The sequence below is a fragment of the Taurulus bubalis genome, assembly GCF_910589615.1.
Source record: "Taurulus bubalis genome assembly, chromosome: 8".
In the NCBI taxonomy this organism is placed as follows: domain Eukaryota; kingdom Metazoa; phylum Chordata; class Actinopteri; order Perciformes; family Cottidae; genus Taurulus; species Taurulus bubalis.
Window position 1 is genome coordinate 21941934 of NC_136596.1, and position 14233 is coordinate 21956166.

Consider the following 14233-nt stretch of genomic DNA (forward strand, 5'->3'; position numbering starts at 1 on the left):
AGAAGCCGTGCGGATTCCTCACAGCTTCAGCGCTGCAGTCGATAACGGCCAGTTCTCTTCTCGACAACAAAAAGAATTTAAGGAGTCTTTTGCAATTCACACGAGGCATATTTATTCATAGGGAAATATCACAGGTTCGTAAAGTGAGACGCGTAAAGCCAACAGATGTAATTACCTGCTTCAGATGTATTTACATTGCCAAAGATACAAACCGCAGTGTTAATCCATCAACATGCAATGAGACCAAAAGGCAGCCCTCTCACTTATTCTTCCCCGGTGCAAAACAACCTGCCAGACTTGCAGGCGTCTGTATTAAAAGGAGATTCACCCGCTGAATACTGAGCGTCGCCGCGCGTTCTCCCGTGACGGCCGAGAGTACGGCTTCCTCCGGTAAACACACAATAACAAAAGCACCGCACTGTGAGAAGAAGAGGGATGAGCCCCCTGTACTTTCTCTCATTGATTCATAAAACGGGCATCGCTTTCAAACGAGCGACACACGAACGTGGAGCGGAGAAGCCTCTCCCGGGGACCGCGTGGCCGAGAGTCCAAAAGAAAAAAAATGAATATAAGAGGGGAATATTTATGTTTCCTTTACTGCCATTTAAATCAAGACTGTTATTTTTATTATTGTTGTCCCTCTACAAGATGAATAGTGTGATAAACCGAGACGCCCGCCCCAGTCTCGTTGACATTTTAGGGAGTCCTTTTGGAGCAGTAAAGATGCCCACTTGATGGATACCAGAGCTCTATAGACAACGGGGAAGACAACATGAGGAATGCTTACGGATGCAGAGGCGGATAAGGGAAAGAAATAGAGAGAACATGGGTAGTACACAAAATAAAAGATGGCGGGGTGAAGGTGTAACGGCGAGGAAACAGAAAAGGAGAAAACCCCCACAGTGCAGAGACAGAATACGAGAGCCCATCAGCATGAAAAGTCCAGGACATGGTAGAGCAGGAGATGTACATCCAGGGGAGCGCTGCACAGAGCGAGAGGCAGAACAGACAGACGCAGCAGCAGCCGTCAAGATACAAAATAAATAAAAATAAGAACTCGACACATTGACGCACACTCTCTGTCTCTTCTTCTCTGTTTTCAGAACACCGGTCTGTGGAGAAGCTCCCCAGAGGCGAGTCTGCGTTTCAGCTCCTTCCACAGCAGCTCCCTCTCCTTCAAGGCCCCCTTCATGAAGCCTCGGTTCTCCTGGGCTCTCCGAGACAGGTAGGGCATCACCTCGTTCACCGGCCCGTAGGGGACGTACTTATAGACGGGGAAGCCGGCCTGGCCTGCGGTCGAGGTGGACCAAAGAAGAAAAAGAAAAAGGCATGATGTGAATGAAGATGGTGGGATATTTAGAACGTGCCTCTATTTCTGTGCAAATATCGTCAGAGGGATGTGTCAAGATGTGATTTTTTCGATTGACTGGTGACACTTTCAGTCGGAAAACTATATTTTCTGACGAGCTCCAGAGAGCACGTCGCCACTGGGCGCCGTCTCAACAGGCTTCCCTCGTCGACCGAACGCCCGCAATCCTTCTGATCAGGCAGGTTTGCAGCGTTTGCACAGGCACCCTCAGTTTGCTGCATTTGAATTAGGGGAGCCGCTGCCGCCTGCCAGTCAGGCTTCTCTCATACTGTGACTGTTTTGCCGGGGCTGACTCATTGAAATAAATGTCCTTTCAACTAATCCGCAATTACTCGCAAAACACGACGAGATAAAAACCCGAAGTCATGGAAACGACGTTGTGTGCCACAGAATATCCGAAGACAATATTATGAGAAACTGAATATGGCACCTTTTTAAAACTCCAACTCAACTGCGTTATGTCTCGAGACTTAAAGACACAGCGCTGGCTGCTCTGCCCTTTAAAAAAACTTGCAAAGAAAACACGTGTGCCTGCTTGCATCAATAGCGATCAAGGCCGTTTCAACTCGGGCCTCACATTGAAAGGCAACTGCCTGCCGCCTCCGTGTCTGTCTTTGACTGACAAACAAAGTGGTGCGAGCCGGCAGCGGCGCTTCCTCAAGACAGCTCGTCAATACTGAAGCCTCTCAGTTCATGTGTCAACTCGCGGGCTGCAGACTGACTTCTACGTGTGCTCGGTCTGAGCGGGCGGCCCTGTCGGGTGTATAGATGTGCAGCCGAAGGGGTTGTTTAAGAGACACGGCTGAGAGTTACAGGGGACGGCAGCGGATACAGATCCCGCCAAGGCTAACCTCAAAAAGCGGCAACTTGTCTCCTATGTAGGGTTGTTGGATTGTGTTTGCCTGTGTTTTTTCTCACCCAGCGGGAAGCTGATCTGATCGCACATGCCCAGGAGTTGACCGAAGTACACCTTGTTCTCTCTGGCGAAGAGACCGACCTCATTCATTCTGAATGAGAGAGAGAGAGAGAGAGGGAGAGAGAGAATGCTGCTTACAAAGACTTACAAAAACATTAGATTAGAAATCAGTGTTTTCAACAGTGGTATAATTATGAAAGCGTACCTCTTCAAGGTGTGTTTCACTGTATCCTCGTTATGGGAAGCCACCATAACGTTGGCGTTTCTGGTGAGGGCAATCTCATCCAGCACATAGTCCAGACACCTGACACAAATACAGACACACAAACGGGCACAAGGATGTCAATTCTACGGCGTTTTTGTCTTTGACAGAATTGTGAACTGTTTATTTGTGAAGTGGGAATTACCACCAATTGTTTTTTCCACTAAACGTGTCTGTGGTTTATCGTTTGCATGTTGTGGTGTACCGTGTTTATTAGCTCGTCCAAATGAATTTCTCATTGGCATGTACAATAGGATTTGATGCGCGTTACATGACATTTATATTACATTACATTTAGCTGATGCTTTTCTCCAAAGCGACTTACAATAAGTACATTCAACCATGAGTACAAACTCAGAACAACAAGAATCAAAAAAGTACAATTTCTTCAAGAAAGCCAAACTACAAAGTGCCAAAAGTAAGTGCCATTTAAGTGCTACTAAAGTACTACTTTCTTTATTCAAAGTATAGTCGGAAAAGATGTGTTTTTAGTTTGTGTCATTGGGGAGGTCATTCCACCATTGAGGAGCCAGGACAGCAAACAGTCGTGACTTTGTTGAGTGTTTAGGACTATCTTTACTAAACAGTAAAGCATTAAAAAACACTGAGTGTATTTACATGAAATCCAGACCAATCCATTCAAGGAGGAACTCTGGGTTCTGCTTTCCTGCTAGTGGAGCTGTGTGTGTGTGTGTGTGTGTGTGTGTGTGTGTGTGTGTGTGTGTGTGTGTGTGTGTGTGTGTGTGTGTGTGTGTATATATATTTATTTTTTTACCATCATCTGCATATTTTTAAATCCAACCTCCCGCTGTGCTGTAGCGAATCAGCTACATTTTGTGTCTCTCACATGTTGATGTTCACCCCAAAACTGAATGCTGGAGGGCGAATTTAGCTCTTTTTGTGAAAAACATATTGATCTCCACAGGGTTATTTCTTTGAGATTGCCTTAATCTACTGTGGGGGATGTCGGAAAAGTTGTTCCAACACAGCAGCCCTGCAGCTGGATGGTACTCTGTAACTTGCACTGGGATTACTCAACAGGGTGGAAGATTGCTGACGCAAGTGGTTCAACCCAGATACTCTTGATTGAAGGGCCGCTTCATTTAAAATGAACTGTGCTGTCCATTGCAGCAGGTTTGTGCCTCGAAGGTGACCGGTTTTAATCTTTGAACCTCATGGGAAAAGTGCGCCAGACACATTTAACTCCAAACTGCTTTCCAATGGCAAAAGGCAGTAGCAGCAGACAGACACAGCTGGGCTCGGCTGAAACGGATCATCTTTGCAGGTGCAGATTTGGGTTTTCAATTCCTGCGCTTGATGAACAAAGAATCGGGCCTTGGCTCTTACCTGAGGTACATTATATTGGTGGACTCATAATCTGGGTTTATAGGGTCCTCATAACCAATGTCTTTGGCCCTCTCCCGCTCCTGGTACATGTAGGCCCCACGCACCAGCTTTGCGGCAAAGTGCCAACCCTCACGCCGAGACAGTTCCACGTCCATAGTAACGTTGTCGTAGGCCTCCTGCAGAGCAAAAGGAGATTCACACTAGCAAAGATCAATCAAAATCAAGTCTTTCAAGTTTAGATACAAAATGTAAATGTATTTTCAATGTTGAGCTGGGCAGAGAAAACACATTTACACACAATACAGCTTGATTAGTTGTCTTACATCCTATGTGGGTCTACCTATTCTACCTAACCTATCCTCCCATAGCCCATCTCATAGTGATGCACTGGGGTCAGCATTTGTATTACCTGCACCCACCCAAACAATCCCCACTGTCCAATCCACAAAAATATAACCGGCAGCATTATGCATACAGCAGCACTATCGCCAAGACAGAGGTCAGAGTCAAGGACAGAGACGAGCCGACTCGAGCACAGTGGTGTTTTGAGAGGGAGCGAAGCTTTTGTCCTTACCCGTGCGAGGCAGCGAGACGCGGGTCCCCATAACTCTTACCTCAGCTTGTCTGGCTTTGTCGGGCCTCACTGTCGAGCCCTCTGGTGTTTTATTGCTTTGAAAACTCTGTTTTTAAAAGGGCCTATATAAATAAAGTTATTACTATTACCATTATGGATGACGTGCGAGGCACAGCTGCCAAAGGGCATACAAAGAAAATATACAGGAAGTGAAATGTCAATAAGTGTTAGCAGCAAAACGCCATACTGTATCTACGGACCTCCTCAATGCCGGAGGGGGGGGGGGGGGGGGGTTTGTAATTAACTGTTAACTAATATTTTCTATTCATGGACTACTTTATCGTCCTCATACAATCCCTGTTAAGAGAGAAGTCCAGTATTAAATGTATTATTTTAAAACAAAGGTTAAATTGCTTACAGGATGTTCAACCTTTGTTTCATATCAATACATGTAATACTTGACTGGCGGGAAATATTGACTCATGTAGATTTTTAAGTCTTCCTGTTTGTAAAGCATCAGTGAACTATTTGTGACAGTCACAGTGTCAAGCAACCAGACACTATGGCTGCCTGCAAGCAAACCCCAGAAGCATCTCCTAAAAAACATCAGTATGGCTCTAAGTCACTTTCCCTACCAGTCAACACAGTGTTACGCTCGCCTCTATTCATGAATGTGTTCCCATATTAATGACTCGTGGCAAAAAACACATATTTGAGATCTCGCTCAAATCATGGAGTTATGGAAACATTGGCAACAAAGCAGTGTTGTATCATTACGTAAAGCAACAATAATCTATATAGATATATTTTATCCGACAAGTTGTATGTGTTCTCTTTACCTCACAACACCGTACGTTGTAGGTGACAATATGCTAAGCCTACTGTACGAACGTTTGATAGAATAATAAGGTAAAACAATCTGCTAATCTCATGAAAAAAAACTCTCCGGTGATTTAAACGGCTTCTCATTTGAAATGGTGTATTTGCAGAAAAATAAAGAATCAAAGCCCCAAAATTCCCGTCAACATTATCCTCTTCTTGGCCACGTCCCCGCTTCATCCCCAACACAGCTGACTCACAGTAATCTCTTTTCACGTTGACATTTAGAGTTACACGATTCGTCTCACAGCGGTACGCTCCTCCATCAGAAGATTCAGAACTGTGCCGACCTCATTTACACATTTCAATCGCTGGTGTGTGTGTTTTTTTTCCGCCAGTTCCTGACCTGCAGATAACATTGGTAGGTGTTGAAGATGACAGGCTTTTCTTTGTTGTAGAGCCTTTGCATCTCTAATGTCAGTCTGCTGATAGCCGGCTGGAAGTAGGTTTGCTCTGCATCCACCATCAGGCGAACACCATTCTCGATGGCATGCTGGGAAAAAAAAGTTAAAAAAAAGTAAATGTATCTAGTATATAATGGTTGTATTAACGAAATATTTTTTTATGAAATGACTGATAACTTTCTGTCTACAGATACATCGTGTTGGAACTGTCCCCCGGTGTTGCGTGGCTTTCCTCCTCAGCAGATCGTTGACAGCATCACTGGTAGTCCCAGAGTCAAAATCCTTGTGCGTTGATGGTTTTAATTTTTGGTCCACGTTTATTTGCCTTGCTTAACGACTCTCTCTGCGTCTCAAGCTCGTCGCTCACATTATCAAGCAAGCGAATACTGTCCACCGTTCCCTCCTGCCATGCTCATCGTCGTCCTTCACCTCGCCGTATTCCCCGCCTCGCTCCCTCAACGCAACCACAGCAGCGGCCTTCGGCTTTCCCCCTTCCCCCTTCTACTAAAAGTTACAATTACAGTTTTTAATACTTCTCCCGTTGTGTCCCTGCATGTGGGTTCTCCTCCAGTTCCGAACACATTGTGACTCTTATTGAGTACAAATAACGCAGAATATTTGCGATCGTGCTTATGCTTATGCTACGTTCACACCAAAAGCATTGCACATTTTTTAAACTCATTTTCGTGTGAGTTTACTCGCTCGACTTTATGTGGTTAATTTGCGTCATTCGCTTTTTCGCGGCGGAAAGGGGGCGCGGCTTATCTCCTTAAAAACAGTTACTATATCCGCCATCCACCATTGAAATAACCACTAGTTCTGCTTTATACTTGTTGTGAGAATTCCACAAACGTCGGAACATCAAACGCCCCCGTGTCTGGGTTCATAATATAATCCGTAGCCGCACACAGCTCTGACTCCAGGAAGAGCATCTGAGTGACGGCCACTTCCAGCGCTACTTCAGGCGGACCAGCAGCAGTTTGATTCACACAAAATGAGGCAAATTTCTCGCAACGCGCCATTCGGGTCGCCCGGCGTAAATTCGTAACTGTGCATTGACTTTGCATGCAATCTACTCGCGCGAAAAATTGGTATGAACGCAGCATTACAATGGTTAGCAGAACGCCGGTGGCCTTGGTCATTATATTAAAATAATACTGTAACAATACTGTACGGCTTTTACGCCCTTTCTACCGACACGTATGTACGCACTGAAAAATATATTCACATTAGTAACTGTGTGTACGGTATAAGCATGAAAAACTAATTATGTTTCGTCGGATGCTACACAAAATAAGAAGGCACAGCTTGATCAGCGGCCGCTCTCTGTGGTTATTGTGAGGTTTACCTTGACCAGGACGTCCATGCGCTGTAACATCCTCTTCATTTGCTTCTCCTCCTCGAAAGTGAACGCCTTCAGCAGCGGCTCCAGCTCACCTAGCTGAGCAAACGGGAGAGTCAGTGAGACACTAATGAACCAAGTATCACAGAGCGTGACACCCGATTGCTGCTTCCTACTTTATCCACCCCTTGAGCTCTTCCGCTGTCTTTAGTTCAAGGTCAACGGTCATAAACTTGCAAGAATTTTGGAGACACGCAATTAAAACGAGGCAGCTCGGAGCCAAGTGATCCACGATTTGCATCTCATTTATCCCAGTTTTTAACACGGTGCCAGTTGAGGATAAATTTACTCCAAATATGGTGAAACCCTAAATATTGAAAAAAGTTAACTGTATGGACAAACATTGTTTTCCAGTGCAACTCGACATCGAGGAATAAATAAGTAAAATATTTTAAAATGTATTGTATTTTAACACTCTGGGATATTCTTTTAACTGCACACCTTCATAGTCAGTACTTCTTTCTGTGTTTCATGCTACTGACCTCTACATTTGGGACAACCAGCAGGTCCGATATCTTCTTCCTGTCATCTATTAGGCTGTTCCAGTCGAGCACGTCTATGGTTCTGTCGAGGCAGAAGGTAGATAGGTGTCATGTATGTTATGGTGACAGTGTATATTAGTGAGTGAAAAATATGCCCAGTATCTTGTTTCTGTTAAGTTATAAACTTGTCTTTTTTCTTTTTTTTAATGAGGTGGTGTGATTATTTGTAAAAAAAAAAGATAAATTGCCAAACAATACTGTGCATGTACTGAAGTGAACTATGAAGATGCATAAATCAAGAAAGACATTTTCTGAAAATATTTTACTTATTTATTATTGCGATGTAATGCTGTGATTAAATGATATATATACTGCAAAAAGCAACACAATAATATATTTTTCACATACATATTTGTCTTGTAAATTGCCTTGGATATAATAAAGTATATTTTCTGTGTGTGACATTGTTTTACAGATATCTCCTATTCATTTTGGTCACTGTGTTCATGCTTACCCTGGACATTGCTCTTTCTTTCCAGTGAACCAGCCATACAGGTCACCCTTTGCACCCAGTTTGGTCAAGAACTCCTGGATGGACATAAATATCTTAACTGCAAAGCCCATTGTGTTGCAATAGCTTCCTATTGTGTGAAATGGGAATGTGAAGATGATCTATAACATTGGATGTAAAAGATGAGACTCCACCTGCAGTGGTTTGAGCTCCAGCCTCTGCTCTAAGGCCTCAGAGTCGTCTTCCCCCTGCTGTGATGCCAGGAAGGCGAAAAATTGCCGCCATTTCACCAGGACCTCTGAGAACTGGAGCTATAAAAAAAAGTAAAATAAATGTCAGTCCACTAGCACATGGTTATCCGCTAAACTAGTGTGTTGACCTTTTTATCATCCAGTAGTACCTACCAGAAACTGAGGCCGTCCTAAAGCAGTCATTTTGATGGCAGAAAAACCGTCCATTGAACTCCCACCTAGAAGTTGAACATGCGTGAAGTTTTTAAATACATCAAATGGTGTAAGGACAAAATGATTAACATTGTGGTAAATTAATGCTTCAATTCCAAATTTAGCGGAAGTTAGTGTGTCTTTAGCTTCTGTACTGTGACGTACAGACGTGAAACTGAATAGTTGAGCACTGTATAGTTAAGAGGTATTTAAATGAACTTCTTTGCATTTGATTGGACCTTTAAAAGGTGGGCTTTTTAGGCGGGCTACCTGTGATTGACAGGTTGCTGCCATATCCGGGCGCCACTACGTAGTTCCTCTGCATTCCAAATATGGTAACTTCTGTTCATCAAATGCAAAAAGCCAAGATGGCGACGGCCAAATGGAGGCTTTATAACAGCAGTCCACAAACCAACAATGACTACGCCCACTTCTATATGTACAGTCTGTGCTACAGTGGCTCGTTCCATACACACACGCGCACACACACACACACACACACACACACACACACACCTCCCTTCACTAAAAGTTGCAGATTGATTGATGGATGTCGTGATATTATTAGTTGAACTTGTTCAGATGTTAGTTTAGGTAAGAAACACTTCATATTTTGTTTTACAGGAAGAAAACATGATTGTATTTTAATCTTTTTGATTTGATTATATGTATTTGTTGCATATATTGTTAAACAGGTCCACAATATGACCAGCGCTGCAATCTAAAACGGTTAAAAATGCTTTTTGTTCATGTCTTCTCGGCTTCAAAGACTCTGCTGCATGTAATTAATCTAAATGAATGAATTAATTTTATAAACTGTATAGTAAATATTCATGAGCCAGAATAGAGTTTACAGCTTTAACAGAAACCCGACATATTGTAAAGTAGCCATACTGTACATGTTGCTGTTTTGATTCTATTGACGTACCAGATGCCTTGATACATTTGATGAAAGTCTCCATATGCTGGTCACATTTGGCCTCGTCGGCGTAGAAATACGTGCGGGCTCCAGTCACACCGCCGCGACGATCGCTGAACTGTTTGTGCGCTTTGTATTTCTTCTCTCTGTGGTCCTCCCCTGGGGGAAGAAAACAAATCTGCATTCGTCTTACTTCTAATTACATCATACACAAATGAGAACAAAAACAAGGCGTCTTACCTATGCTCTCTTTCTCTGCAGCGGATACACATGAGCTAAATTAGAAGGAATACAAAAGGATGAAATGAGTTAATTTGCCATGTTTTTGAGCAGTTTTTTAAATAAGTTGCGGCAGAAATACAGCAAATGTCTTATTTTTGGGGGTTTAAATTGGGAACATTTTGGCTTTGTGGCAACGGCATGCCAGAGGGTGACATTGTGTTTAGTGACCCTATAGATGCTGAACTGTCCTGCTGTCAGCCTGCTGACCCTCCAGAGAGGGCAGTTTGTAGCGTCACACCCCACTTGATCTACCCCCCCCCATCACAGGGAACTGGGGAGCTCATGTAACCAAATGGATGACTGAACACTCGGCATGCTTGACATTAGAGACGCCAATAGAATTCACAGCCAGGAAACGGAGGGGAGTTATCTTTTGACATGACGTGCCATTTGGCTGACACTTTTTGTTGTAAAAAATAATCTGGATTTAACTGCAGTGGAATCCATTGGCAGAAATTGTATTGTCTTACACACATTTAGCTAAAGCCACTTGTTTTCTTTAATTGTATTGTCCACCATTTCTAGGTGAATTCAATAATAATTTATTTAATTTATTAAGGAAAAATGCCTCGGAAAAAGTGATGATTTGCTGCTTTTCTCTGTTTTATATAACTGTAAATCAAATGTTTTGGTCGGATAAAACAAATTACTATAAAATGTAAACTTACACTTGTGATGGCCATTTCTTCATTGGTGTCTGACATATATTAGACTTACCGATTACTTAAAAAAAAAAACTAAATTATAATAATAAGATTCATTTTTAATGCAGCCTTCCAGATAGAAAACAATCTCAGAGTTTTACACAGCACTGAGTAGCTGGATAATAAAACCCTGTTGTCAGTACTGGTTCCAGTTGAGGCTTTAACTGTGCCAGGATTTAAATTTTGTTACATTGCCAAAAAAATAAAACTGTGCTCGAAGCACTGATTAGTGGTAAAATGTTGTCATGAAAAGGGATATTTTAACATGATTTATTGTTTTATGGGAGCTTCATTACAATAAACTCAGTACCGCCCTTCAAAAAGCCTGTATTAATGCAATATAACCTGTAAAATGTATTTTAAGTCTGAATGGCTGACAAAGCTGAAACCTGGCAATGTAAGTATCAACATCAAGCCAGGCCTCTGCTCCTCATCCCTTCTTTCTGTTGTAGAACTAATGTTGTTGTTAGTGCTATCTTTACAGATCATTGGGAGTGCCTGTCAAACCCGGCTGTCTGAGATCAAGCTGGCTTAAAGTATCTTGTCCTCCTGCTTCATTGTTTGAAGGTGTATGTTCACCTAACAAAAGCTTTCGAGGCTGAGGTTTGATACTTCTTTTGATGTTTTTCAAGCAGACAACCCCAAGACAAAGTGTATCAAAGCTGTGTGTAGTGATATCTTCTTACTAGTGGTATGGTATTAAAAGAACATACACTGGGTTGAAATACAAGAGAGGTGTAAAAAGCCATGTGCCTGGTAGCTTCGTCTCCTTGCGATAATGTGATATAAGGTGATGAAACAACCACAGAAGACATCACATCACGTCTTTACACAAGCTGACATTGCAGTCAGCAGTCACTTTACGACAACAGATTTAAGCATAAACATACCGCCTAACCCCCTTGTTTATTCACTACGTCTGACCTTTAGAAATCGACAGACGTTGCACGAGATAAAAAAAAAGGTCAGTCTTAAAATTTAAATAAAAGAGATCTGCCCTTTTAGGCTGATTATTACACTGACGCTGAGTAAACCTGACGAGTGCATTTGTCTTCTTCACTTAAAAAAAAAAGAAAAAAGGCTCTATTCACTGATTTGATGTTGAAGCGATTCCTAAATGGGCCAAAAGAGTCCATAATTTATTTTGGACTACGAGATGTCCTAATTACTCATAATGCATGAGCGCCCAGAGCTACAACTTAAGTAACGTCGCCGCTGCCTCTAACCAGAGACACTGCTTGCATGAGGTGGGAACTGTCATCTAAGTCAACATCAGCTCACGGATCAAATGGCCACTGCCTTGTGCTGCTACCCATGTGACGGGATTCCTGCCGAGTGAGAAACACTCTCCAGCCGGCCAATCCAGAAGGAGGGTCCCCGACTGAGCCGGCAAATCAGGCTGTGACGAGTGTTTTGTTTACTTCCTGGTTGTGAGGCGTATTCACATGAATCTATATTTGACATCAAGCAAGTGGAAAATACTTTGCAAGCTAATGCACTCCCGAGTGTGGACCAGTTTACTTCAGAGAATTGAAATGGAACAAGACCTATGGAGTTCTACGGCCAATTTGAATGTTTATATAACTGTACTGACTGTGTGTTTGTACCCAAATGATTCCTCTTTTAATACCAACCATTGACATCTAATCAAATCCTGAAAAACACACTTTTGATCACCGATAACATAGACTCCAAAATCTATTTAGTTGCATGCAATATCTCCTAAAATGTGTGGCTTTCATACTCCATCTCTTTCTGTTCGGCCTCCTCCTGGCTGATGTCTTCCTCCACGCTGTAGTCCAGGACGGAGCCGACGCCAAAGGCCTGATTCTTCTGGATCAGCGGCCGGATGGCCACGTGGTCCTCACCGGCGACAAACTGGCCGTAAAATGTCATCTTCATGAGTTGTTCGAAGGCTCGCTGGCCCAGGATCATCTTACCTAGGTTCATTATCTGAGCAGAAAGGGAGAGGACGTTTATAACAGGGTTGTGATTTTTGACAGGTGTATATAAGGTGCTAATAATGTATGACCCTAATCTATTCTACTGTGGCGTAGTTTACATGAATCATTCAGAAAAAACGGGCTGTGTCTCGGGCCGGTTTTGAAAGCAACCCTTTTAAGGTGAAGACGACTGCACACAACACTAAAACAGGGACAACATATGAAAATGAAACAGCTGTAAATCAGAGTTTCGCCAGATTACATTACTACTACTTAGCATTCTGCGTCGCTACTTGCTTTCAGAAACCACAGCCGAGCTCTCCATTGATCACATGTAGAGCGTGAGGAGCGTGGGAGGAATGAACATGCAGTGATGCAAGTCTATTACTGTCCATATGCACAAGAAAAACAACACATATATATATATATATATATATATATATATATATATATATATATATATATATATATATATATTTATTTTTTAAACCAAAGTGTCTTATGGCAAATCCGTTTATATACTGTGTATTAACATAACCAGATGGACATTAACATTATAAAATGACCTTAGATCCTGCTTAAATTATGCAACAGGAACTAGAGAGGTTGCATGCTTGGGGAAAGAACAGGTTGTAACTTGATGTGGGCGTTAACATGAAACTCACCTGAGGCCGAGGCGCACACATTAAGGTATATATTAAGTGTCAAAAGTCAAAAGTTGCATACATGTTAGCAAACTGAAGTTTGGTTTTGTCTTTTGTAGTCAACAACAAATTCACTCAAATGTGTATAGAAACGGTGAACAATGCATCTGCGCCCATGCTGTACATGTAATGTATGGCTGAACTGGGGACACATTGTTCTGGAGTCTCGTGCCTCTTTTTTTGGAGACTCGTTTCTTCCCGCCAATGAACATGTCACATAAGAACACGGGTACACAACACTTGCATATTTAAAGATGCTGTGGACATGTAGTTAGTCACCTTGAACTCGCATAAACGCGGTTAAATGGCCGAGTTACCTCTGTGTTCTTTTCAACCAGGAAGTCATAGGAGCAGAGTTTGAAAACCACCAAACTTCTGAGCAGCTCTAATGAGTCTTTGCTCTTATATGCCCTCTCTGTCTGGTCAAAGTCTACGGAGAGCTCATTCGCGGCGGAGGAGGAGGAGGAGGCGGCGGTGCTCCCGTCTCTCCCTCCTCTCCGCGGCGGTCCGGGAAACGTCGCCGAGTCATGTTCAGCGCCGCCGCCGCTCACGTCGTCCCGCGACCGCGGCTGGGTCGAGGAGGTCGAGGACCGGAGTCTTCGGCTGAGGTATAGCCGCTTGAGGGGAAGGTCCGCCGCGGTCCGCGCGAGAGCTGCCCCGGCTTTGGCGGTAATCATCAGCCTGGAGGAGGTCGACATCGATGGTTACGCGCGGACCATCTGCCGGTGCGAGCTGCGCACGCGACAGTGTAAACAGATCAGGGAGCCGAAGCACGAGCGTCACTCGGTTGGAGGCGATGGCCTGTGACGCAAGAGTTGTTTTTTCACTCCCAAACGTTTTGTGTGCCCTATAGTCCTCGATGCAATTAGGGGTATTTATTTATATATTTCTTGCACTAGAACACAAGTTAGTTATTGACTTTACTTAGTGAAGGCTATACTAGTTACCGGTTAATTTGCAAATTAAAAATATAGCCATCTATTAAAAAACAATACTGTATATGCTGTAGCTCTACCTCGATAGCTGCAACAGAAGGATGGATAGATGGGGAGTAGCATGTGTCACAGCAGTGAAGATACATACACCACTAAA

The 14233-nt window shown here is 43.1% G+C and overlaps 1 protein-coding gene across 1 annotated transcript; it reads right to left on the reverse strand.

The window, feature by feature from the left end:
• Positions 1-93: 93 nt before the first annotated feature.
• On the reverse strand, positions 94-13839 carry prodhb (proline dehydrogenase (oxidase) 1b; the record flags this gene model as incomplete). The annotated part of the gene is made up of 14 exons (XM_079222948.1): positions 94-1290; positions 2288-2376; positions 2491-2589; positions 3895-4070; positions 5694-5840; positions 7100-7192; positions 7636-7717; positions 8150-8223; positions 8341-8457; positions 8551-8615; positions 9518-9667; positions 9749-9783; positions 12239-12447; positions 13459-13839. The coding sequence occupies 14 exons, from the start codon at positions 13837-13839 to the stop codon at positions 1100-1102; spliced, it is 1908 nt and encodes a 635-aa protein (XP_079079074.1). The 3' UTR covers positions 94-1099.
• Positions 13840-14233: the final 394 nt, after the last annotated feature.